This window comes from Prionailurus bengalensis, chromosome C2 (genome assembly GCF_016509475.1).
Source record: "Prionailurus bengalensis isolate Pbe53 chromosome C2, Fcat_Pben_1.1_paternal_pri, whole genome shotgun sequence".
Taxonomy (NCBI): domain Eukaryota; kingdom Metazoa; phylum Chordata; class Mammalia; order Carnivora; family Felidae; genus Prionailurus; species Prionailurus bengalensis.
Window position 1 is genome coordinate 66,829,317 of NC_057350.1, and position 26,611 is coordinate 66,855,927.

The 26,611-nt window shown below is 41.9% G+C and overlaps 1 protein-coding gene across 1 annotated transcript in view; it reads right to left on the reverse strand.

Annotated features, from left to right (window-relative positions):
• Nucleotides 1-1,746: 1,746 nt before the first annotated feature.
• Nucleotides 1,747-26,611, reverse strand: part of HGD (homogentisate 1,2-dioxygenase) — a 47,962-nt gene continuing 23,097 nt past the window's right edge. The window contains exons 5-14 of the mRNA XM_043594268.1: nt 21,989-22,048; nt 20,207-20,298; nt 19,031-19,065; nt 18,127-18,206; nt 17,202-17,301; nt 15,002-15,126; nt 12,486-12,590; nt 9,868-9,994; nt 5,179-5,360; nt 1,747-2,093 (exon numbers count right to left, since the gene is read on the reverse strand). Coding sequence (XP_043450203.1) covers nt 1,944-2,093; nt 5,179-5,360; nt 9,868-9,994; nt 12,486-12,590; nt 15,002-15,126; nt 17,202-17,301; nt 18,127-18,206; nt 19,031-19,065; nt 20,207-20,298; nt 21,989-22,048 — 1,056 coding nt within the window. The 3' untranslated portion in view covers nt 1,747-1,943. The remainder of the gene's footprint in view (nt 2,094-5,178; nt 5,361-9,867; nt 9,995-12,485; nt 12,591-15,001; nt 15,127-17,201; nt 17,302-18,126; nt 18,207-19,030; nt 19,066-20,206; nt 20,299-21,988; nt 22,049-26,611) is intronic.

Here is a 26,611-nt window from a genome sequence, read left to right on the forward strand (position 1 = left end):
TTATCCACTTCTGTCTCTGCTGCCACCTCATTAGTCCAGGACAGTGCTGTCTTTTGCCTGGACTATTGCAATGGCCTGCTCGCTCCTGGGCTCCCCACACTAGCTTTTCTTTTAGTTCCTTGAACCCACCAGGCTTTTATTTCGGAATGCTCCTCCCCTCTACCACACCCCAGCCCAACCCTACCCTTCCAATGATTTGCTTCTTCCTATCTTTTAGGTTTGGCTGTCATTTCTTCATTGAAGATCTCTTTTAAAGAATGATCTCCCCTCCCCATCTGCTATTCCTATCTCAGTTCCTGTTTGTTTTGTTTTGGCATGTTTCACAATTTATAATTATTTTGTTTGTTTATTTCATCAGTCTCCCTCTTAGAATGTAACCTCTGTTAGGGCAAGAACCATATGTATCTCCTGGACCACCATATCCCTCATAGAGTTGCCAGATTTATCAAATAAAAATACAGGTTTCTGGGGCACCTGGGTGGCTCAGTCAGTTAAGCATCCAACTCTTGATTTCAGCTCAAGTCATGATCTTATGATTTGTGGGATTGAGCCCTGCATTGGGCTCCGCACTGAGAGCCTGGAGCCTCCTTGAGATTCTCTCTCTTTGTCTCTCTCTGCCCTTCCCAGGCTCATTCTCTCTCTTTCTCTCTCTCTCAATAAATAAATAAACTTAAAAAAAAGACAGGTTTCCATGTCCACTCTTGTACTAAAAATTATTCAGGGTTTATCTGAAATTCAAATTTACCTGGGCATCTTTTGTTTTATTTGGCAGCCCTGGTTCCTAGGCCCTGGTACGTAGCTGACTCTCACTACCTGTTGTTAAACAAAAACTTAGTAGCAGCATATCAAAATTGATACTTGGGCAACACAGAGGAGAGAATGTGCTAAAACTATAGAACTAGAGTGGTGAAAAATACACTTGCCATTCTTTTCTGTTCTGATTTGCCTGTTTTCTCTCTCCAAGAGAACCTAATCAGCTCACCCCAGAGCCTTGGACAGCCCAGTCCTTGGGAGGGATGCCGGCCACAGGAAGGGAGCTGTTGGGCATGGTGTTTGTATACCTCACTGCCTCATTTTTGCTGTGGTTCTGTGCTGGGACCTTGATCTTCTTTGGTTCTGGTGTCCCCAGACTGTGAGCTCGCTAAGGGGAGAGATGACTTCTTCCTTCTCAATCACTCACCCCCAGGGACTCACTCTGTAGATGACACATAGCAAGGACTCATTGAATGGCTCTCAAGTGGTATGATCAATGAATGAATAGTAGGGGGGCTAACCACTCTGGTTTGACCGGGCCTGAGGGTTTCATGAGATATGGGGTTTTCAGTGGAAAAAACAGGACTGCTGGTCTCCTCACTGAATGATGCTCATTCTTGGTGGCTGGGCTTCTTGTCCACAACCAACTATACTGGCTGCTACATGACTATCATAATTAGCCTGCTGTTCTGGCTGCCCATCTGTTTTAGGAAGACACTGGATGTTTGGAGCTCTGCTGACCCCCTGTGCTTCCCTATGCCTGGCACCTTGGCCTTGGCTTCAACCTCAGTTCATGGTCCCTATGTTGGCCTGTCCTTCCTTGTGGTCTGTGGTAAACACCCTGGATCTGCGCTCCTGGAATAAGGGTATCTAGGCAAACTCATGTGAAAAGACTCTTGATCTTAAGCCAATCTCATAGACTGCCCCCAGTCCTGGCCACTATAGGTATGTCTCATCACGACCTGATTATGACCAATTGCTACTTCCACAGAATACCAGTCAAGTATTTATTGAGGAATTAAGCTGACATAGAACTTTCCAAAAACATTTCTACAAATGTCTGAGTTATTTGCCTGTGAAAAAGTGAGTTCTCATTTTAACCGACCCCCTCCCCCATACTGCCAGAAGGCATGATATTCTAAACAAAACCACACAAAGCCATTCTCAATTATGATAGCACTGCTTCAGTCTCAGTTAGGTCCTGCTGGGTTCCTGGAATTGGGAGTGAAGTGGCTCTTGAGAGGTTCCCAGCACTTGTAGTAATTCTCATCCAAACAATTAGAGGTCTTGAGCCCCCACTCGGTGACGGCCATACTTAGAGAAGACTCAAACATAAATGCCTGTAGGAAATGGGGGAGGGGACAAAAAAGAAGTGAGGTGGATAATAAAATACATTTGATTAGATGTCAAGAGAAAAGATGTAGGTAGGCAGAATCTTTGAATAATGAATCATGTGTGCTAGCAGGGTGAGGACAACAGGCTCACACCTTGGGTTCTGGCTCCAGCCCTACCACTTCTAGGTGAGTGATACCTGGTGCAAGACCCTTACCTTCTCCGAGCTCCAAGTTTCATTCTATACGATGGAATTGGGCATGTAAGCATCACATTGTCCTTGCAGCATTATGGAGCTAAATATGCTAGATCCAAGGGCAGAGGTGGAAGAGTTTTAGGAATATTCATCTTCTTAGGAGCCATCACTTACTGTGGCTAAGTCCCTGTGGGGAGGCCATAACCCCCATTTTTGCAGAGGAGGAAACTGGCTCAAAGCTGGAAGTGGCTTGTCTTAAGCGATAGTAACAAGAGGTGGCAGAGCTGAGATTTGAGTTTTGTTCTTAAGGACTCTGACCAGGAGATGGCCTGGGAAAAGGAGAAGGAGGTAAAGAGAGAGTGAGGAGGAAGAGGTGGAGGAGGAAGAAGAGGTTGAGGAAGAGGAGGAGGAGGGAAGGAGGAGGTAGGACTGGCTGTAGTACTTTTAAAAAACCTATCCCAGAAGACTGAATGGTTGATGTCCCTCTGTGTTCAGGAGGTTTTTGTCCCCAACAGAAAGAATATGCAAGTGCTCTGTGCAGCTTAGACATTCTAGCTTCACCAATTGCTGATTTTCCTACCATTGTGGCTTTAAAAAATAAAACAAAAACAAAATAAAACCCTATAATTCTTATGTGTTCACATTATTGGAAATTTTAAAAATATAGATGGACGAAAGGAAGATAAAAGTTGGGTCACAACCCAGAGAACCCATGTTAATGTTTGGTATCTAATATACATTAGCTTCAGGGAGATGATTGTCCCTGCCTGTCTTCTCACCACAGGCTTGATATGAGGACCGTATCAGATTGTGTGGAACCACCGTGCACATTATAAAGCCCTATTCAGATATAAGGGTTGTTATTACGGTCATTCTTGTCTGTTGTTGCCTCTTTGCTGCCTGCTTCTTAAGAAGCTTGCTGTCTGAACAGAGTAACAAAACCCCATCCCAGCTGAGTTATGAAGATGGTATTATACAAAGTTCATTTATTCCAAACTGGAATAAGGATGAGGTGTATAGATAGGCCTGGGTCCCAATTATATAATGGAAAATGGTGATGGAGACCCAAAGTTAGGTCTAAGTAAAGTGCTGGACCCTCCCCTGCCAGGTAGTCTGGGCTGTCTGGCTACTCAAGGCCTCCCCTGCCCTTAATCCCTTACATAGGAGAGTTCTTTCTGGCTAGTGCTCCAGGCCCTATGCATTTCCCAGAGTCTTTTTCCTCATAAAAACAGCTCTGTCCTTGCCTCACTGATGTAGAACAGTGCTCCCTGATAACACTGACATCCAAAGCCAAGTTGGGCACCAAAGGTTACTGAGTGGCAAGTGTGGGGTAGCCCATGTACCTCAAAGAGCCCTTGGCTTATTTTTTTATTTTTTATTTTATTTTTATTTTTTGAGAGATCAGGGAGGGGAAGAGGGAGAGAGAAAGAATCTTAAGCAGGCTCCACACTCAGTGCATAGCCCAAGATGGGGCTCAATCTCACAACCCTGAGATCATGACCTGAGCTGAAATCAAGAGTCAGAGACACCCAACTGACTGAGCCACCCAGGCACCCCTGGAAGCAATATCTTAATTGAGATTGTCAAACCACATCTCAAAGAGATGTAGAGTTCCATAGAAATTTTGCAAAGGCCCTTGGAAAGGGAAAGAGAGCCAAGGTCAAGCAGATGGGACTCTGCACCCTCCCCTTGCAGATCAGCTCTATCAGCTCTGGTCCTGGAACTGTTCAATGCAAACTGCATTGGACAGAGAGACAGATAATGCTGTCTGTTTGCAAGCTGGGCATGGAGTCAGGAAGGCCTGTGCTATTGATTTTAAAGTCAGGTAGTATTGAAGGCATTTGTTTAAAAATGTAAAGCAAATTTGCATATGACTTAACATAAAATTACTCCTTGTGGTCCATAAACTCTACCTCCAAGAATGCAAAAATAAAGTAAAACTAAGTACTGCAGTCAACTGCAATTGTGTTCAGCCTCAATGTTTATAGCTTGACACAGGAAGAACGCAAAACAGATTTTAAATCCCATCAATTTCATCCCATGCCAAAGGAGAGCAAAAGAAAATGAGAAAACAGCTGAGAACTGCTTCTCACAAGCCCTGACTATAGTGAGGCAAAGGCTTTCTGATCCTTCTTGGCTTGAGAATTCCACTGAAGGTGACATCCTGCATCCCTGGGTACTGTGGCCCTAGAGGATTACCTCAAAAAGCAGGAGATGATTCTGAGACACAGCATATATACTCTGGGCTGCATACAGATAAGAGAAGACCTATTACATAGTATTAATAATATTCCTTTATATTTGAACAGTGCTGGACAGTCCACAAGGTTAAATACAGCCACCTGCTGGGATGAATACCACACCCATTCTACAGATGGGGGGAAATGAAGCACAGAGAAGTTAAGTAACTTATTCAGGGTTTGTAGGAACTAAGAGCTAGGATTTTTTTAAAGCTTATTTTTATTTATTTTGAGAGAGAGATAGAGAGCAATCAGGGGAGGGGCAGAGAGAGAGGGAGACTGAATCCCAAGCAGGCTCTGCACTGTCAGTGCAGAGCCCAGTGTGGGACTTGAATTCATGAACTGTGAGATTGTGACCTGAGCCAAAATCAAGATTTGGACATTTAACCTACTAAGCCACTCGGGTGTCCCCAGAGAGCTAGGATTTGATCCCAGGTCTGACGCAAGTCCGAATATCTTTCTACCCTACCACATCAGAAGTCTAGTATACATTTAGGGGTGTGTACATACACACACGGGCATATACACACAGAGAGACACACACTCTCCTCTCCTGACTCCTTCTCTCTGACGTTGGAGAAATACAAAAGCAGCTACTCCTCTCAACAAGGTTGGGGACCCCCAAGGCTGCCAGAGCCTGGCATTTAGCTTGCTTACCATGGTGCCATCAGCAATCCTCTCGGGTGCCAGCTTGGCTTTGCTGGCCTTCTCAAAGCAGTCAGCATCAGGCCCGTGGGGGGTCATTGAGCTGTGCAGGCTGCCTCCCCCTGGCAGGAATCCACCTTGCTTTGCCTCATAGTGACCTTTGATAAGTCCCATGAATTCACTCATGCAGTTCCCTAGGAGGGTTGAAATAGTATTATTTTAATGTTTATTCATTTTTGAGAGATGGAGAGAGACAGAGCATGGGCAAGGGAGACACAGAATCTGAAGCAGGCTCCAGGTTCTGAGCTGTCAGCACAGAGCCTGATGCAGGGCTTGAACCTATGGACCATGGGATCGTAACCTGAGCTGAAGTTGGACGCTTAACCAACTGAGCCACCCAGGCACCCCTGAAATAATATTATTTTAATTATCTAAGGCAAAACCTGTAAAATACCAAGACCTCCCAAGCATTTTTTCTGTGCACTTCCAAGAAGATAGGAGAATATGATACATTTTTAGGATTACTGAAGAATACAGAGGTGGGAGGAACCCACAAAACATTCATTAATGTGGAACCCTTGGTAGGCAAAACTCTACTTGATGGCCATGTGGATTGTCAGAGGTCTTAAGTTCCATTGCCTGAAACAAATGATGTTGAATCTAAAGAAAATCATAGCCAGACGATTTTAATAATAATTAAAATGAAAGTAATAATAAAGAATAGATGTACTCTGTCATCTAGGCTTATAAGCCCCATATTAAAATGATCTTTTTTCCCACATCTTATCTAATCCTCCTCCAAATAGCCCCACAGTAGTACATGGTATCACCATATTTCTGATTCCCAATCCAGAAAACTGAGATGGAGTGTGTGTGTGTGTGTGTGTGTGTGTGTGTGTGTGTGTGTGTTGATGGAAGGGTCATATAATGGAAAGAACGCTGGACTTGGAGTCTATTATCAAATGATAATCCATGTGAAAGGATCTTAGTATCTGTAAAAAACAGTCCATAAATGCTATATAGTCTAACAAATACTATCTTCTGTAGCTGAATCTACCATCTTATTTTCCACTCTCCAAAATGCCTCTGAGATTCATTCTTTTCTTTCTATTTCCATTGATATTCTCTTTATAGAATCCTAAAATTTTTAAATTGGAAAGGATCACTACTTCTACTCAGTACAGAAGAATATTCTATGTCATTCCTGGCATTACTTCTTGGGTCTGCCTGCATGCCTCCTGTGAATGGAAGCTTTCTACTCAACAAAGCAGTCTACCATATTATTGAAAAGCTCTGGGTGTTAGAAAGTTCTCTCACATTAAATGGAAATTTGCTTTAATATAAGTATGTTGGTTTTGTGCTTTCTGGAGTCAAAAAATTTGACAAAAAAAATCACCGTGTGCCTACTATTTCAATCATGTTTCTATTGAAATAAACCTCTTTATTGGAACAGCAACATATTTAGAGCAAGAATTAAAGAAATACAACACCTGAGCAAATTTAAGTGTCTTTCTATCCATTCACCCATCTACCCATCCATCTGTCCATTCTCCACCCCATCTGTCTACCGATCCATCTATCCCACAGATGTAATTGAACACTCTGCTAAGTTCTGTGATTGAGTAAGAAATAGCCCCTTTAAAGTTACTTTCATAGTCCCTTCTGTGACAGTGCCGAGAGTGAAAATCATGAGCAGAGCAGAGAGCTATGACATTGGCAACCCTTGCAAAGCTGGACATTGGCATGATAAGTTCCTTACATGTGAAGTATAATCAAGTGCCAAAATATTTCTGTCATTGACTAGGCAGTCATTTTTATCCTGCCTAGGAAACAAAATTCTGCTGCAGGCACACGTAGAAAAGGTAAGACCCGAATCATAGCTCTACTCATTATTCTATGAAGCAGAAATAGAGGAAAAGAAGCAACTGTAAGCATAAAGTGTCTATATTTTAAAAGCAGGTCTGCTCATGACTTAAATGTGCTGTCACACTCCTCAATCTAGTATGTGTCCTCAGAGTCACCTTCATGGCTTAATTTTAAGAAGAGAGCAATACAGAATTCAGCTTTGATCTGAATATGAATTTAGGTAGCAATGACTTTGGTGATGACATTTCTATATCATTTTCTATATTTCAAAGGGCAGGGGGAGGGTAGACCTTGCCTCTCTGATTAATGCTGAATCCAGTTGACTAAAGTACATTAAGATGACTGGAGGCAATATGTCTACAGAAATAATTCTTCACTTCTCCTATAAAGTCACATCAAAGCAGAAAAGATTTTGATAACATTGCTAAAGCAATAGTTTTAATATATCTGGAAAAAATAATTTCTAACTTGGGGTTCTGTATTTTTTCCAACTAAGTCAGGCAAACATACCTTTCTGTTATCTATCCTGGCCAAATGTACTTGAGAGACTTTTAAAAAATTATAAGAGGCATTTCACAAGGTCATTTGTTTCAGGCAGGCTGAACTACAAGCTCAAGTCTAGGAGTGGCTGGAGAGCTGTAGCACAACAGCAAACTTGTCTAAGTTAGACAGTTCTATTATCCTTCTCTCTGGGTAGGGAGGTAAGCCACAGGCCAGTGTTTCTCAACATGTGGCCTGTAGACCTTCCGCACCAGAAGGTCTTGCTGCCTTGCTAATTCAAAATGCAGATTCTGAGGTTCTACCTCAGAACCAACTAATTATACTCTCCAAGAGTGGGTGCTGGGGATACATTTTTTTTAAGAGTCATTCTAAGTGATTTTTATCTCCCTAATATTCTCAAAGTGTGGTTCCTGGAACAGCAGCATGAGCATCACATGGGGACCTGTTACAAAGGCAAATTCTCAGGCCCCACCCTGGACCTTGCTAAAACAGAAATTCTGAAGGTGGGGCCCAAGAGTCTGTTTTAACAAGCCTTCCAGGTGACACTGACATATATGAAAATTTGAAAACTACCATATCAGGTACATAGAGGTACATAGCAGCCTCAAAACAAGAACTCTGTGAAATAGTGAATTATCAAGGGCTAGCATGTGAGGTACAGGCTAAGCTAAAGCAGTTCTCCTGGACAGCAGGTCTTCTAGGGGATTGATTTCCAGAACAGTCAGGGCCTATGATGGGCTTGATACTCTTCAGAAAAGATGATAGTTTATTTTGACTCTATTGACAAAGTAGTATCTTTGTGGTGGTAACTGATTGTATCCTTTTCTCCACCATAATGATGTCACCTGAAAGATGTGGTGCTGGAATTAGACCATAAAATGGCTTTCTTCCATCCTTAGGGCCCTACTTCTCCACCTTTTATAAATGCCTAAATTACCCATTCAGTGCACTGTTATATCTTGTTGAGCTGGGGCACCTGGGAGCTGGTACATATAGGGAGGAACCTTATATAGACAGAAAGCCCTGAGGTTGACTAAGGAAAGGGATTTGTTTTTAAGAATGTTCCAGCTGTGGAGTGCCTGGATGGCTGTCGGTCAGGCACCTGATTCTTGACTTCAACTCAGGTCATGATCTCATGGTTTGTGGGTTAGAGCTCCATATAGGGCTCTGTTCTGAGGGTGCAGAGCCTGTTTGGGATTCACTCTCTCTGTGTTCGTTCCTCCCCCACTTGCTCTCTCTCTCTCAAAAATAAATAAACTTGAAAAAAAAAATTCTAGCTGAAATGTACCTCAGAGTCTTTTCAGAACTCTATGTACAGAAATGCAATCTCCAAGAAGTGGAATTGTACATTGACCTTTAGGTTGGATTTACAGCTAGCTATTGCACAACTAAAAATGCCAACTTCATTAAATATAGCCATGAAATACCTTATTCATTCTTGGTGATGCATTTACTAATTAAGTAAATGTTTATTAGATGCATATTGTATGTTGGGCACTGGGCTAGGCACATCAGTTACTGGTAACGAGTGTATGTGTGTTCTGGCACACATTTAATTCAATTAAACCCTGACTCGACCACTTAACTAAATGTGGGGCCTTGAGCAAGTTACTCAATCTTTCCAAATTACTTAATCCTTTATGCCTCAATTTCACTTTCTGAAAAAAAAGGGAATAATGATATTACCTCCCTCTTACAACTGTTTTGAGGATTAAGTGGGTTAATTCTTATAAGGAACATATAGCCATGGAAAATGGTTAATAATTGTTAGCTGCTAGTAATAATATTAATAAAATAAAAATAATAGATTTAGTAAGTTCTGTTCTAGGTAACTAATACTCCACAGAAACTGCTTCCAGAATGGAGTCCATTCCCTAGTGTGAACGGCAGTCTGTTTCATCCCACCAAAATAATTGGAGAAGGCACATTTCCTGGCTCTCGAACCAGACTTAGATCAAGAGCTTTCCAAAAACAACTAAGTTACCAACCACATCCCACCATTCTCTCTCCCCTAAAAAGAAGGGTCTGACATGTAAAGAAACGTCTTGCTTCACACTTTATCAGCCTTTCTGCCTCTCCTCAGGGCCAGGGAAACTGGGCTGTAGGCATTAATTACTTCCTTCTCAGAGTCAACACATCACTGCCATCTCCATCTGTGGTGTTTCAGCCGCTACAAGTCTGAGGAGCAGCACTGGGTCTCAGGAGGCAGGATCCTGAAAGCCAGCCAGAGCATGGTGTCTGGAAACTCCTTGGTGGTATTCCCAATGGGTAATAAGGTTCACCGCTTTGCTATCTCTTTGGTTTCCAATGTGGCTTGGGAAAAGAGAGACTTACTGTGGTAATAAGGAGGCCTGAAGGTCTTATCGGCAACCCCCCATCGAGGTGGGAAGATGACAAAATCAGCAACAGCCACCCCAGGGCGGACAGACTTGGCGGTCAATACTGTGAAGATGGATGGGTCCTGTGAAAGCACAAGGAGACACTGAGCTCACGATGGAAAGGAGGCGGCTGGACAATGGCACATGTGTCCCCACACTGGAAGGGGTTTCCAAGTTGATGCTCTAAATTCTGATCAAACCACACAGGCCAGGCTAAGTGTTCTGGGCTTATCGATGAGGTGCAGTAATCATTCATCTGACTTTCCCCTCTTGCTGTGCACGAAGCAAAATGAATTAATACCAGCTAAGAAGACTTGGAACTGCTTTCTCATCCTGCTGAGCCCCGATTTCATGCAAATATTACCATGCGGGTCTGAGAACCAGTCGTGTCTGCCTCTCAACCTCAGGTCAGGGTGAAGAGCTGGGATGTGCTTCAGGGAGTTCTTGGCAGAATAGATGCTCAGAGTGAGGTTGAAATGGCAATAAAATAGTATCTAGCTTTTGGTATAAATGTAGAATGTGCTTCTCTTTGGGGGCCTCGCAGAGATTCCAGATGCCATCCTCATTGCTTTCTTACCCCTGTTTGATTCTCAGGTCTAAAATCCACCACTTACATCACTAGTTTGGATGGTGGTAGTGTCGAGGGAAACAATATTGTGATTTTAAAAGAACTTTAGAATCTTTCAGTGGAAAGATTGAGATTCAATTTAATTGAAATCAATGATCATGTTTGCTTTCACATGCCATTCTAGGGTCTGGGATTTAAAGATGGTTGAGATCTATCTATTCCTTGCCCCTTTAGCATTACTAGTGGTGGTAGTGGTGGCGGGGGGGGGGGTGCTGAAGGAGTCATAAAACAGGTGCATGAACAACTAATCCTAGCAAGGTGCCAAGGATAATCTCACTTTATAAGTAGAAATCCAAGGGAGTATAGAGAGTGCCTGCCTACCTGAGAGGATCAGAGGAGGCTTCGAAGAGGAGGTGATATTTGAGGAAGGTCCTGAGGAATGAAAGGAGAAAGAAAGAAAAAGGAGGATGGCAGGAAAGAGAGGAAAAGGCATTCGAAGCATAGAAAACAAGAAATACATCAAAGTGCACAGAGATTTTGTCAAGAGGCAAGAAAGCATTGCCAGGGTGCACTGGCAAAGGGAAGAGGGGCTAAGAGTTAATACTGGAAAAAGGAGTCCAGGGCCAGATGGTGGAGAACATCAGATACCATGCTTCAGAGCTCAGATGATCCTAAACCACAGGGAGGCTGAAAAGGTTTTCTAATGCAGTGGTAGAATGACCAGACCTGAATTTTGGCTTATGGATAAGGTGCAGTAATCACTCATCTGACTTTCCCCTCTTGCTGTGGATGAAACAAAATGAATTAACACCAGCTAATTTTGGAAAAAATCGATGATCATGTTTGCTTTCACATGCCCTTCTAGGGTCTGGGATTCAAAGATGGTTGAGATCTGTCTATTCCTTACCCCTTTAGCATTGCTAGTGGTGGTAGTGGTGGTGGGGGGTGCTGAAGGAGTCATAAAATAGGATTTTGGAAAAATTTTGGAAAAATAACTGTGGCAGCAGCACAGAGATTGAAACTATGCAAAGGCAAGCCAAAAACCCAACCCTATTGCCATGAGACTTTAAACCTCTTCATCCGTCATGAGAAATGATCTGAAACTGTTAAAGAAAAGGTAGTGAGGCTCAAATAAAGCTCTATCAGTGTCTCAGGGTCCTTTTTCATGCTGTTTTGGTCTTGATGCCTCATTTTCTTTTCCCTTTTGGTTTTGTTACGAGTTGTTGCTCTTCAGAAAGGTAGTTTTGTCCCCCTAGAGATAAACTGAACTGGCTCAGAGTAATCTTCCTGTCTCTGGTTCTCTGGCTTCTGCTCTAATTATCCCGTCAGCTTGTGGGTTAAGTTAATCTATTATGAACCAGGCTGCAAAATGAACTTTCCCCCAGGATCTCAGAGCTAGCACTTTATCATGAATGTGGGGGCCTTGGGAGCTTGCCCTGTAGACCAGGGACCTATTTGTGGGCCTCTAATTGAGTGAAAAATATGACCAAGTTCACTTTCTTTGGTTTAAATTCAAGCACTGAACATTCTGAGGAACTTTAGAAGAGGGCTGTCTGCTCCATCACTGCTGAAAACAGCTAGGAGTAGAGGCACTGGAATAGGCAGCTAGACCAAGCAGCATTTGTAAGCAGGACAGAGAACTTTCCAAATCCAGAGATTTTCCTTTCTTATCACTTTATCACTAATATTAGCCTTTTCCAAGAAGAAACTAAGTTTTTAGCCATCTATTGGGGGTTGCTGTGATCCTCTGTGTGAGAACCGGGCTGTGTTCAAGGGTGAGTGTTACATGGAAGGCTTGGCTCTCCCACTAGCTTGTTATTTACTCCTTCACCAAAGCCTTGCTGTAGATGATTCAAATTCCTGTCAGCATAATGATGAATGACTATATCGTGGCCTTCCAAGGGTGACACTGGAAACGTTAAATCTGTGAACGTCAGGGGACTACTATGGACCCCTCCCATCCAAGGGCTACCCTATCTCCAGGCCCCTCCATGGTTCAGACTTACTGCGTGGTCAAAGGCCACTGAATTAATGACCATGAAGTCCTCCAGGTTGTACTTGTAGGGGGTGTAGTTCCCGTGCCAGGCCACAACGTTAAATGGGGAGACATCCTGATCACACAAACACAAAAAAAGCAGGAAAGGGTGATCTTAGTACTTAATACTTTTGTAGCTGTGATTCCACAGTTTGTATTTGGCATCACTGTCTCTCCTGATTTGATTTTGTTCACATAATCTAATAATACCATCCTTTGGGAGAAGTATAACCCTGAATCATGTTGTGGTTGTTTCACGTGCCTACAGACTGTCCCTTGCTAAGCCACTAACCCTATTTTTCCAGTTCATAAGCTGCAGCTGCCTCAGATCACATGTACAGCAGAAGCACAATGCATTCTCCAAGTAGTGCCTTTTCAACAATTTTTAACACAGTTGTGAGAATCTGCGAATGTCAGCAATTCTCAGACAATCTGGGCCACCGTCTGGGTTTCCCAGTGCACTTGCTATGACTGCTCTCCAGGTAATTGCTGTCTAGAGGAGCTTCTGGTACATGCAGTGCCTGGGTTGGTAAGTGCAGGAGGGTGAGAAGGGATCTAAGAGTTCCCTTAGGACTCAAGGACTTGAGTTTCCAGAACAATCCTAAGGTGATGCTTCCTGGGCCTGCCCTGGGGTAGGAGAGGATCAGTGCTCTGTTACAGGAAGGTAGTCCCCATTGTAGTTATGCATCTGTTCTGGAAACGGAACCCAATTGAGAATGTTCTAAAGACTTTACTGAAGGGACTACTCAGACAGATATGATTAGAGTTAAGTGAACTGACTAGAGATGGTGAGGTTTCTGAGTCTAGCAACAGTGGGAAGACATTGCCATTCCTAGGCCTGAGGGATATGGGAAGAAAATGCTGTTATAGGATTCAAGCAAGAGCTAGAACCATGAAGAAGGGGCTGTTCAGTGGTGTGGTGGTATATATTTAACAACTGCCTCTCTGGAAAAAATTAAAAAGCTCTGTTTTATAGCATTTGCTAATTTCTGGGGTATAAATACTCTCACCATGATCATTTTTTCATCTACTAAGGTGATGTTGCTGAACAAACACAAAGCTGGGAAGAATGTGTATATTAGCTCTTTCATGCCAGTATGAACTGGTTTCAGCACACCACCGAGGCTACCCAACAGGAGCTGAGATCATGGAGGGATGAAGTCCCAACTAGAGAAGAAGCAGGGGAAGAAAAACCCCAACTTGTCTTTCCTCCTGCCCTCCAATTTCCTGTGAGTACCTCTCACAGGTTGAACCTAACCAAAAGCCTAGGGAGCCCATATAGGTCAAGCTCTCAGGTGACAGATCGTGGAAGAGAAGGGATAATGGATCAATGTAGGAGGTCACACAAGGAATAACCAGCACAGAGTTCACTTGGGAAGTGGAAACCCATGGAGCTGCTGGCTGCCTCTAGAATGATGTCTCTCTCTCAACTATATGTCAAAAATAATATGGGGAGCATGCTTAAAATGACTGAAGGTTTCCACACTCCGTTCCCAGAAGTTATCATTTTTGCTAGGCTGGAGTAACATCAAAGAACCTGCATTTTAAACAAGCCTCCCTCAGAATTTCTGATGCAAATGATCTCTGAACCACATTCTGAGAAATCCTGGCCCAGACAATATGAAGGTGACAATGTGTCCATAAGGCAGGCAATTAACTCTCAGGGGTTAATTTTAAGTGCCAAACTATTTGGCCTCTGCTGGTTAGCATACCCTCTAGATGCTGTCCAAGAAAAATAATATGCCTGGAAAAATATAAGCAATATGTCAAATGGGCAAAAATAATGCTAATAGATAATGGTAAACAGAAGAAATCTTTGGATTGCTTTGTTTATATGATTACTTTCTGCTAATATATATTCCATATATTAAGTAATAATATAATATATCTGATATATTATAGATTACATATTGTTATTATTTGTTAATATATCCCTAATAAGGGATAAGCCTTTGCTTGTCTTTGAGTTTGCAAGGCTGTTGGTATAAACTAAGTCAAGCTAATGAACTGAGTTCTACTTGTTTTGTATCAGTCATGGCTTGTATTTGAAATATGGTGGCCATTGATAATATAAATATTGGGTGACCTGCTTGTTTACTCATTTCCCTTTTCAGAACAAACTATCTTGCCTGTATATTATATTTTATACACCATTTATAGATATCTACTATATTGCCAGGATTTTTATTGCTTGGTGAGTAGAAAGAGCATGACCTTTGGAGTCAAAGAGATATAGGTACTAATGCTTGTTCTGCCATTTACTATGGCATTTGGCAAATTATTTGTAATTCCCTTTTCATGACTATAAATGAGACAAATAGTACCTTATTTGTAATTATTTAGTGGTATGGTAAAGATTAAAGAATATAATATATGTCAAGTACTTATAAAGATTAAAGAATATATGTCGAGTACTTAACACTGGCCTTAGCAATCAGTAGGTGCTTAATATTCCCTTCCTGTCTTCCAATCATCCTCTTACTTTACCTGTTTGGCAGCAAATAGCTTGCCCTGGTATTTATTAATCACAGTGTAGCCACCTGGCACTTGGCGATCTTCATACCAGGCAACGGGTATCAAAAAATCACGAGGATTGGCCAGGCCATTAGCTCCTAGAACACAGCAACCCAAAAGTCTTTTATACACTTGTGAAATCATATAGGAAAGATGCCTACAGTTGCACAAAGAGAAAGGGCTCTCTTCCATGTCAAAAGCCATTCCATAATTTGTTTTCATTGTCCAAATGCTCATTGGAATCCTTTTTACCTTTTACCTCCTAAAAGGAAGGTAAAGGATTAGGAAAAAGATTAGGAAACATGATTAGTAAAAAGAATCATGAAAATCATCATCATCATCATCATCATCATCATCACCAGCATCACCTCCTAAAGTTGTAGAGTAAGTATGGCTTATCAACCATGTTACAGGCATTACTGCATCACTGCAGGTGAGGGGAGAGGATGAGGCTAGAAAAGAGGCAAAGGGAAGGTCTGGTAGAATACTAGAACTTCTCTGTTAAGAAAACCATGATGATTCTAGAACTCATCTACAGTCCTTGATCTCAAAAAGGAAGGGTTACATACTGTTGCCCCAGGCATGCCTCTGCTCCTCAGCCAGAACTCAGAATCAATCTGCAGAATTGCTCTCCAGCCTGACAAATCTGTCTGCCACTCAGGAAAAAAGTATTCAGGACTTGCCTGCTTACCTTTGTTTAGGAGGGAGTGTTCCCTCCAGAGAAGGAAAATAAATCAAAAGACCAAAAATAAAAAGTATAAGTGCAAAAACATAATTTAACTCTGAGAGGAGAGACCTGGGGAGTGTTTTATCATTTCCAGCTCCTGGGGTTAAAAAATATAAGCCCCCAGCTGGTTAGTAAATTATATATATTTTCCAGAGGGTACGTGTTCCATGGAACCTGGAGGCTATGCTGGCTGTAGAGCAGCAGGAAGCCAGACTGAAGTGGGAAGAGCGGGTGGTGAGCAGGATGACAGACGGCCCACCGTGGCTCCAGCTGCCTCTCTGCTGCCTCCCACCTTCCTCTGACTATTTGGATCTCCCCAGGGGAGTGACCAGAAGGCACATGCTGGCCTGGCCTGTTTTGCTCTAAAAAAGCTGTTGACAAGGAAAGGAAGAACTGGGAGGTGTGGCCACCACCTTCAGCAAACATGCCAAAGATGAAACCAAGGGCCCATTTTCCAAGCCACTCCTTTCACTCCAAGAGATGTTTTGAGAACAACTCCTACCACCTTCACTTCTCTCCTGCATCTTCTGCCTCCAGTTTGCCAGAAGAATCGGGGGTGGGGACCTTGATTCACTTTTGAAAGTTTTAATCTGCCTCATAGGCTGTGGTTTCTAGCTCCTTCATAGCTCTGAGTTAACTGTGTAGATTTTGTGGAATGTGATGAGTAGGAATGTGAAGTTTGTAGACTATCTGCACTTCAGCCTGTGTCCCCTTTCCGTAGGAGTATAGCCCTTGTTATAGCTTTTCTCTACTTTATCGTCTACACACACCCTATTGACTTAAGAAGATGATCTCCCTCCTATTCACAAAGCTCATTCCCACATGTATGTTTTTGCTTAAGCTGTTCCCTTTCCTTTTATTTTTCCTCAACTCTTCATCAAGGATTAATCAAATCTCATGTCTTCTGTAAAGCTGTTCCTGGTGACTTGGCCCCCCAGTAACCCAAACTTCTACATCCTTCAGGATATACACTGTATAACCAGAAATCTATTTTACATTGTCTGCTCTTCAACGGTCTATATACTACTCTAGAGAGAGAGATTTAGAACATGTTGGCTTTGGTTGTTCACTTTTATGTATGTATTTTATGGGAAAAGGCTTGTGTTACCCTTGATGAGATTCCTGTCAGTACCCTCAGCACAACACAAGAGCCAAGACTAGCTGATGGATTGATATACCGATGAACTAATTAATGATTTTATTTCATCAGTTGGGTCGGCCATGACACTGAATCCCTGAACTTAGAGGTCTGAAAAAAATATTTGGGGTTGCTTAGGGAGTTCTAATAGGTTTCTGAACTTCTCAACTACACTTGGTCTAGAGAAGTTGTCTGGAGAGGAAAGTTGAAATTTGAGTGAGATAATGAGGGGAGAAGGGTGTGTCACTCTCATGAGATTATCTGTCCTATCTCTCAAGGGAGCCTAAAAGCTTATAGTGAAGATTTACCAATTGGTCCCAGGTCAGGCAACTCAAAGTGGACGCCGTAGACCTCCAGGATGTAGCCCCTGGTCTCCTCGAAGACATCTATGCTGAACCGCATTCCTCTCTGGAATGGGAAGCAGACACTGGTGAGCACTCCCAAATCATACCTGTAGCTATAAAGAAGACGCCCCAGAGCCACAGCCAGCCCCACATGCAAAAAGTACAGCTATAGTCTGTTGAGGTATGTTTGAGAGGTGACCAGCTCAAAGATGAGTTAAAACGAAAAATTTAGGGCGTCTGGGTGGCTCAGTCAGTTAAGCATCTACCTTCGGCTCAGACCATGACCTCATGGTTCCTGAGTATGAGCCCGGCATCGGACTCTGCTGTCCACGTGAAGCTTGCTTTAGATGCTTTAGATCCTTTCTCTCTGCCCCTCCCCCCACTTGCGCATGCTCTTTTCTCTCTCAAAAATAAATAAAAACTTTTAAAAAATTAAAAATAAATAAATAATTACTTAAAACAAAACAGACAAACAAAAAAGGAAAAGTATAACTCCTAATCACATCTATGACCCAAACCAATTCTAATCTAATCTCTCATTGGACTCAGAGATCCCAGTGCTCTGATATAGCCACATTTTTAAGAAATTAATCTTCACTGCACCCCCTCCCCCAATCCATGTGAACAGACCCTGTCTAAAGTATATATAAGTATTTCGGAAAGCAAATTGACAATGCTCTTTGCTTTGTGATGGTGTCTTATTTTAAAACAAACCAGGCACCCAAGCCTGCTTATCCTTCGGCACAAGAGCCTTCTGCATGACTAAAACTCCCTCTCCTTGCTTAGACACGATCCACCAAGAAATTTTAGAGTTGGAAATAACAGCAGCTGCAACATCTGATTGCTCCCAAATTAGGGAGAGGCAAGGGAGAGGGGACACATCACCAACCTGAATGACGCAGATCTCATTGGGCTGCACAAGCATCTTGCCAAACTCAGTATAAATGAGAAGTTTCCCTTTCTGGGGAACTAACAAAAAAGACAGGGCAGCAGTGAGCAATTCTTCCCATGTGAGGACCACTTCATGAAGAGCAAAAGGCTTAAGGGCTGCATTTGATTTTTCATTCCAAAAGAAAAGAGATTTATTGAGTCTCATGGAGGGAAATGGATATTCTGACAACTTAGGTTAGGAATTTTACTACCTAGAAGAAAGTGAAAGAAAAAAGTTGACTCTGTTTACTCTTGGTTGCCAGGAAAAGAGTTTGTATACGCACAGTTTTGTGGATTGACCAAAAAGGGCAGCAGAAATAGGGTGGAAAACCACTCATTTCTGGTAGTTCCAGCAAGAGTCTGGCTTTTGCATATCTAATGTCTACACCGAAATGTTGACTTCAAAATATCAATACTGAAACCATCAAATAGAATAGGCAGACCAAAGAAATCTCTAACAGACATTCTGTTTTAGATGGCATCATGAAAATTTCTATTTAAACTGCAGATATCGATAACAGATGGTATATTATTGAGTGGGTTTGAAGGCAAATAGAGTTATCTTAGTAAATTAATCACAGGTTGGTATTACTCTTTATTTCCTTTCAGTTGCCAGATCTCCCATGTTATAAAGGCCCAGCAGAGATAGGCAAAGGCAGAGAGACTATGGAATAGAGTAGGGGCTTTGAGGTACACCAGGAATCTGTTCCAGACCACCAATGACTTCTAGACCTTCTAGACCTTCTAGACCTGCAAATTGGACTACATAAGACAGACTGAAGGATAAAGGAAAATAATATGTATAAAATAGAAAAGTAGCTTGTGATTGGGGACCAGTTCACAGTGAAATCTTCAGAACTTACCAATCAAGAAGTCCCCATCTGAATTGTAAAAACATCTGAAACATAAAGAATAATTCCTGTGATTTTTCAGTTTTAACAATGTTCAGACAAATTAACTCACACCACAAAATTGTTTACTACCCACCATGTGCCAGGCTCAGTACTGGGTATAAACTGGTGAGTAAAATGACCCAATCTCTGCACTCATGCAGCTTACAGTCAGGAAGTTTACAGTAGGAAGTCAGATAGCAAATAATTATAGAATATCATCATAAACTGTCATGGCACTATGAAAGTCAAGTTCAGGAGAATGGAAGAAAAATGAACCTATTCTAATGAGAGGGGTCAGCAAAAGCTTCCCTGAAGAAGAGATATTTGACCTGAGATTTGGAGGAATTATCTAGGCAAGAGTTTGGGGAGTGGGGAGAACATTCCAGACAGAAACAACAGCACATGCAAATAAATGCTGTGAGGCAAGAGAACACATGGCAGGTTGAAAGAACTGTATGAAGACTACTGTGGCTCAAGTGAAAAGAGAGAAGGTGGAATGATGTGAGGCTGGACCCAAAGGTACATCTTCAGTGCTTTGTCATGGCTCAGAGAATTTAAATGACTTGCCCAAGATTACTCAGCTAGGAAGAGTGGAATTGGGTTTGGATGTAACATTCTGGTTCCAGAGGTAGAGTGCAAAACTGCCATGAGATTCTGCTTCCCCAAGAAAAGGCAGAATGCCATTTATATATTTTTCTGGTTCAAAAATTTAAGCTCCTCTATTGAGGAATGTTAAGTTTGCACAATTATTACCTGAAGCCAAAGTCTGTCAGCCTGACCTACCACCAACTTGTGGCCCTTAATGGCTTCTCATGCAGTATGACTTTGGCCTCAAAAAACAGTCCTGGGGAACTTTAAGAAATTAGAGATATTCTGACCCAAACCTGGTTAAAGTCAAATGCCTCTTGGACTACTCCACCTTCCCAATGCCCATCGTCTGTTTTCTATTTACATTGTTATGTGACATTTTTGTTTATGTTACAGGAGTCAATCAAGTTTGAAGCCCTCACTTATTTTTATTAATTAATGTATATCAATGTTGCTCTGGGGAAAAAACAATAACATAAAACAACAACCTGGCTTTCACCCTCTCACCAATAGCTCTTAGGGAATGGGGATGTTCTGCCCCAGTACTGAGCCACTTACCTGTTCCCCATGGAGGTGTTACACAGGAAAATATGGACGGCAAGCCCATTGTTAGACTTTATGTCTCCAGCTCCACACAAGGTGTGCAGGCCCTGGGAGAGACCGCAGGAGAAGGAGAGGTGAATGTGAGTATTGTCCAAGACGCCAGCCCTCCTCCTGGTCCCTGAGAGCCATGTGGCAAGGTTTTACCAGGGTCTGCCCTGTGGGACAAGTGAGACATTTGGGGTCCAGCCTGCCTCTGGGGAGCCTCAGATTTACTGTTTATGTTTAGTAGGTGGTGGCTCACCCTATTTGCCAGCCATGGCCCTAGATTTGGACTGTCTCAGTGGTTAAGATCACTTTACTTGGCATTTTATCAGTTTTGTGCTTAAGATCAACCTAGAGGAGAGTTTCTTTTGGAGGTAAAACTAGGCACCTAGGAGGCCTAGGGAGGAAGGTTGCCACATCAGTGTTCCCCAAATACACCTTACCATGTAGGCAGCCCCGTGCTTATACATAGGGTCAGCCCTATTTTTTCCAGAACAGGGAAGTGGAAGCATTCTGACCAACTGTAATCCTCTCTGCTGATAATCCACAGTCCAAGAAACCTTAACACCTGGGTCTTCTCAAAACTCTCAGCCCCAACCTGCAGATGAGAAGCCTGAAAGGAGGGAGCTCTGCTCCTTCAGATATCCACAATTCACCCACAGTGGGGGATTTATTTTTGTATTTTAACTCAGTTTGCCAGTTTGGGGTCTATTTAGATGAGTCTACACAGAGCTTGGAGCATTGAATATAGACAAGGAATTTGCATGATCCAGAAAATTTGGCTTATGGCTGGGCACCTGGACTCTCCCTAAGTAAGCCATTGGCTGAGGTTGGTCTGCAAAGGCCTCCACTGGCTTCTTTGAGCCCCTCCTTATTGTAGCTCCCTTCCTTCTCCCCTACAATGTTTGCTCTGAGCACAAGTGTTCCAATACTCCCAGCCCTTATAACTACCAAGCAGAACTTGTGACCAGCATTGCATTAACTAGAGTTGTCGACCTGAGTTGATGCTATTATAGCCCAAGGGTCCATTTCAGAAAGTTCATGAACTTGGATGGGGACAAAATTATATATTTATTTTGACTAATCTCTGAAATGTATCATTTGCTTCAATTAATATGAATGTAAGCAAAAACCCACAGAAATATTAGAAGTGCCTGTAACCTTTCCACTGATAGAAATCATGGGTTCTTTATATCACATTATAGTTATTATGGCTATTCCAGAGTATCATTTATGTTCATACTTCTAATAACCATAGTTATTAGATATTTTCATAGATCTTGTGATGTAGTGCATTAATAAGGAAGCATATATGTTACTATAAACCAAACCAAATTTGTTATTTTAATATGTTGATCATTGTATTTCAATATAATCAGCTTCTTTGTAATTTTATGGAATTTATTTTATGCATTTAAAAATACAAGATTTGCCAGACTATTAAAGGAGTCCATGGGGGGGAAAAGGCTAAGAACCCTTTTCTAGCCAAAAACAAAAAACCTCAGGTAGGTCAATGCTCAATTTCCACTGGCCATTCAGAGATGTTGTAAATAGCTTACCAGTGCCCTTTGGTGTCAGGGGCCATATGGTGCCTAAGTAAGACATCGCTCGGCCAGCCCTGAAAACAGAGGCAGGTGGTTCTGTCTCTGCTGCCTGCCTCTAAGTCTGCTTCCGCTTGGCATTCAGCCTGAAGATGGCTGGATCACTCACTGGGGAAGAAAGAGCAGAGGGCAGGTGTGGATGCTGTTGACTTACACTCACAAAGTCCACTTTCTTCTGAGACGTTTTTGGAATCTCAAATGGTTTCCATCGAAGCTGGAAAAAAGATACACATAACAGGAAAATTATTTTAGAAGGGGAAACCATAGACTTTCTAAACAAATAGCATTGACTACACAGAGAAAGGACAGCTGTTTCTTCTGTGTGGCTCTGACTACTTGTAATTTTGTTCTTTTACAATTAATAATTACCCATTATTTCCTAAAGGGTCTCAGTTGGGTTCTCTGTGTGTATGCAGTATGTGTGTGTATGTGTGTTTAACCTATATGTATATATATTGTTTTCATTCTTTAGCACTTTAAATTTAAAAAAAAAAATAAAAAAAGATCATTGCTTCTTATTTCAGAAGCTGTTTGTTTCCCTTAACATTTTTCTCAGGCACATCAGTGAGTTTTGACTGATGCTGCTTTTTCTGCTATTTATAATCGGCTTCCTTTCCTGGCATGCCAGCCTCTCTGTGTGGGCTCCTGACACTGCAGGGGAAGGTTCTGCTTCTACTTCCAGCCCTGGGAGGTTTGAATTACTTCTTTAAGAGAAAGAGAAAGCACCCAACTGTGGCTGGATTTAGTAAATGCAGCACCAAGGTTCAATTTCTTCACCAAACCTGCCACGTTTGTCTCCAGGATGCCTGACAGTTCAGTTTAAATCACAACAATCTTTAATTTAATAATGAAATGATCTAAGGAAGTTGGGGAGAAAAATCGGCAGGTCTAGGACCTACTAGAAGTGTTGGCCCAGCACTTATTAATCAATTTGGCAGCAAGCCTGACCTAGCCAGGCTGGCAGCGGATAAACTGAGGAGCCTCAGGACATTGCATGGGGTGACCTGTGTCCCGATGGCTGGCTCCACTGGCTGTGGCACCTGGTCAATGCAGGTGAGGCAGGGCCTCTGCTTGGTCATGAGGCTCAGCTCATTTTGTATTTCAGAAAGGCAGCCAAGTGGGAAAGGAAGCAGCAAGTGGAAAAGTTGGCACTGGGATTATTCTGTCTCTCTGACATACACAGTTGGGCAGGAGTCTTTATTTTTTAAAAGCAAAGCAGAATTATCTCATCTGGGGACTACTTAAAAAGGTTGTAAAATGTTGATTTGAAAGACATTGTTGAAATCATGTCTCAGAAAGAAGGAAAAGGTTTAGGACGAATTCCTTTAAAGATGATGTTTTCTGGGGCAGGAGGGAGAACCTGAGAGCAAGGGTCTAGGAAAGGGTTTCTCAACCTTGGCACTACTGACACTTTGTATTGGATAATTCCTTGCTGTGGGAGGCTGTCCTATGTAGTGTGGGATGTGTGGCCGCATCCCTGACTGCTACTCACTAGATGCCAGTAGCAGTCCCCCAAGTTGTAGCAACCAAAAATGTCTCCGTATGTTGTCACATGTCATCTGGGGGACAAATTTCCCCTGGTTGAAAACCACTGACCTGGGAGGATAGTCCCCTGACATTAGGAAGGGCCACAGCTAAGCACTGCTAGTTTTTTGAGAGGAGGTTCTGATCTACTACTAACCACTACATGCTGCTTCCCTCTATAGTAGCAGTGTGCAGAGTTTCTAAACCCAGGAAGATTGCCTGGAAGATTAGACTACTGAGCATCTTTGTCTCAAGAAGAGTTATTATTTCAGATTTTCCAATGGAAGGGATTTAACCATCAGATCAATGATTGCCTGGGTAACCTTTAGACCTATCCAGAGATTCTAAACCTGCTTACCCATAAGTCACCCAGAAGGTCTTTGAGACCCAAGACCAAATTAGATCAGAATCTGTTCAGTATTTTATAAAAGCTCTTCTAATGGGGCAGCTACAGTTTAAGAATTGGCACACCCAGCCAGAGATTCTGTGATTCTCATATTGCTGAACCAAGCATCATGTTCAGAAAAGTCCACTAAGTCAATCAATCAACCAATTAATCAGTCAACTAAATTGTGGTACTTTGGCCAGATGTGGCAGTAACATGCCAGCTACCAAAGAGCAAGAATGTTTAAATAATATAAGGATTTATACACCTAAGAAAAAAGAGCAAGAACAGAGAACTCCCTTCAGACGTAACTTGAATCGATCTTCTGCACGACATATCATAGTGAAACTGGCAAAATACAAGGATAAAGAGAAAATTCTGAAAGCAGCAAGGGGTAAACGTGTCCTAACATATAGAGGGAGACCTATAAGACTCATGACGGATCTCTCTTTTGAAACTTGGCAGGCCAGAAAGGATTGGCACGAGATCGTTAATGTGCTGAACAGAAAAAATATGCAGCCGAGAATCCTTTATCCAGCAAGTCTGTCATTTAGAATAGAAGGAGAGATAAAGGTCTTCCCAAACAAACAAAAACTGAAGGAATTTGTCACCACTAAACCAGCCCTACAAGAGATCCTAAGGGGGATCCTGTGAGACAAAGTACCAGAGACATCGCTACAAGCATAAAACATACAGACATCACAATGACTCTAAACCCGTATCTTTCTATAATAACACTGAATGTAAATGGATTAAATGTGCCAACCAAAAGACATAGGGTATCAGAATGGATAAAAAAACAAGACCCATCTATTTGCTGTCTACAAGAGACTCATTTTAGATCCGAGGACACCTTTAGATTGAGAGTGAGGGGATGGAGAACTATTTATCATGCTACTGGAAGCCAAAAGAAAGCTGGAGTAGCCATACTTATATCAGACAAACTAGACTTTAAATTAAAGGCTGTAACAAGAGATGAAGAAGGGCATTATATAATAATTACAGGGTCTATCCATCAGGAAGAGCTAACAATTATAAATGTCTATGTGCCGAATACTGGAGCCCCCAAATATATAAAACAATTACTCATAAACATAAGCAACCTTATTGATAAGAATGTGGTAATTGCAGGGGACTTTAACACCCCACTTACAGAAATGGATAGATCATCTAGACACATGGTCAATAAAGAAACAAGGGCCCTGAATGACACATTGGATCAGATGGACTTGACAGATATACTGAGAACTCTGAATCCCAAAGCAACAGAATATACTTTCTTCTCGAGTGCACATGGAACATTCTCCAAGATAGATCATATACTGGGTCACAAAACACCCCTTCATAAGTATACAAGAATTGAAATTATACCATGCATACTTTCAGATCACAATGCAATGAAGCTTGAAATCAACCACAGGAAAAAGTCTGGAAAACCTCCAAAAGCATGGAGGTTAAAGAACACCCCACTAAAGAATGAGTGGGTCAACCAGGCAATTAGAGAAGAAATTAAAAAATATATGGAAACAAACGAAAATGAAAATACAACAATCCAAACGCTTTGGGACGCAGCAAAGGCAGTCCTGAGAGGAAAATACATTGCAGTCCAGGCCTATCTCAAGAAACAAGAAAAATCCCAAATACAAAATCTAACAGCACACCTAAAGGAACTAGAAGCAGAACAGCAAAGGCAGCCTAAACCCAGCAGAAGAAGAGAAATAATAAAGATCAGAGCAGAAATAAACAATATAGAATCTAAAAAAAACTGTAGAGCAGATCAACGAAACCAAGAGTTGGTTTTTTGAAAAAATAAACAAGATTGGCAAACCTCTAGTCAGGCTTCTCAAAAAGAAAAGGGAGATGACTCAAATAGATAAAATCATGAATGAAAATGGAATTATTACAACCAATCCCTCAGAGATACAAACAGTTATCAGGGAATACTATGAAAAATTATATGCCAACAAATTGGACAACCTGGAAGAAATGGACAAATTCCTAAACACCCACACTCTTCCAAAACTCAATCAGGAGGAAATAGAAAGCTTGACCAGACCCATAACCAGGGAAGAAATTGAATCAGTTATCAAAAATCTCCCAACAAATAAGAGTCCAGGACCAGATGGCTTCCCAGGGGAGTTCTACCAGATGTTTAAAGCAGAGATAATACCTATCCTTCTCAAGCTGTTCCAAGAAATACAAAGGGAAGGAAAACTTCCAGACTCATTCTATGAAGCCAGTATTACTTTGATTCCTAAACCAGACAGAGACCCAGTAAAAAAAGAGAACTACAGGCCAATATCCCTGATGAATATGGATGCAAAAATTCTCAATAAGATACTAGCAAATCGAATTCAACAGCATATAAAAAGAATTATTCACCATGATCAAGTGGGATTCACTCCTGGGATGCAAGGCTGGTTCAACATTCACATATCAATCAACGTGATACATCACATTAATAAAAGAAAAGAGAAGAACCATATGATCCTGTCAATTGATGCAGAAAAGGCTTTGGACAAAATTCAGCACCCTTTCTTAATAAAAACCCTTGAGAAAGTCGGGATAGAAGGAACATACTTAAAGATCATAAAAGCCATTTATGAAAAGCCCACAGCTAACATCATCCTCAATGGGAAAAAACTGAGAGCTTTTTCCCTGAGATCAGGAACACGACAGGGATGCCCACTCTCACCGCTGTTGTTTAACATAGTGTTGGAAGTGCTAGCATCAGCAATCAGACAACAAAAGGAAATCAAAGGCATCAAAATTGGCAAAGATGAAGTCAAGCTTTCGCTTTTTGCAGATGACATGATATTATACATGGAAAATCCGATAGACTCCACCAAAAGTCTGCTAGAACTGATA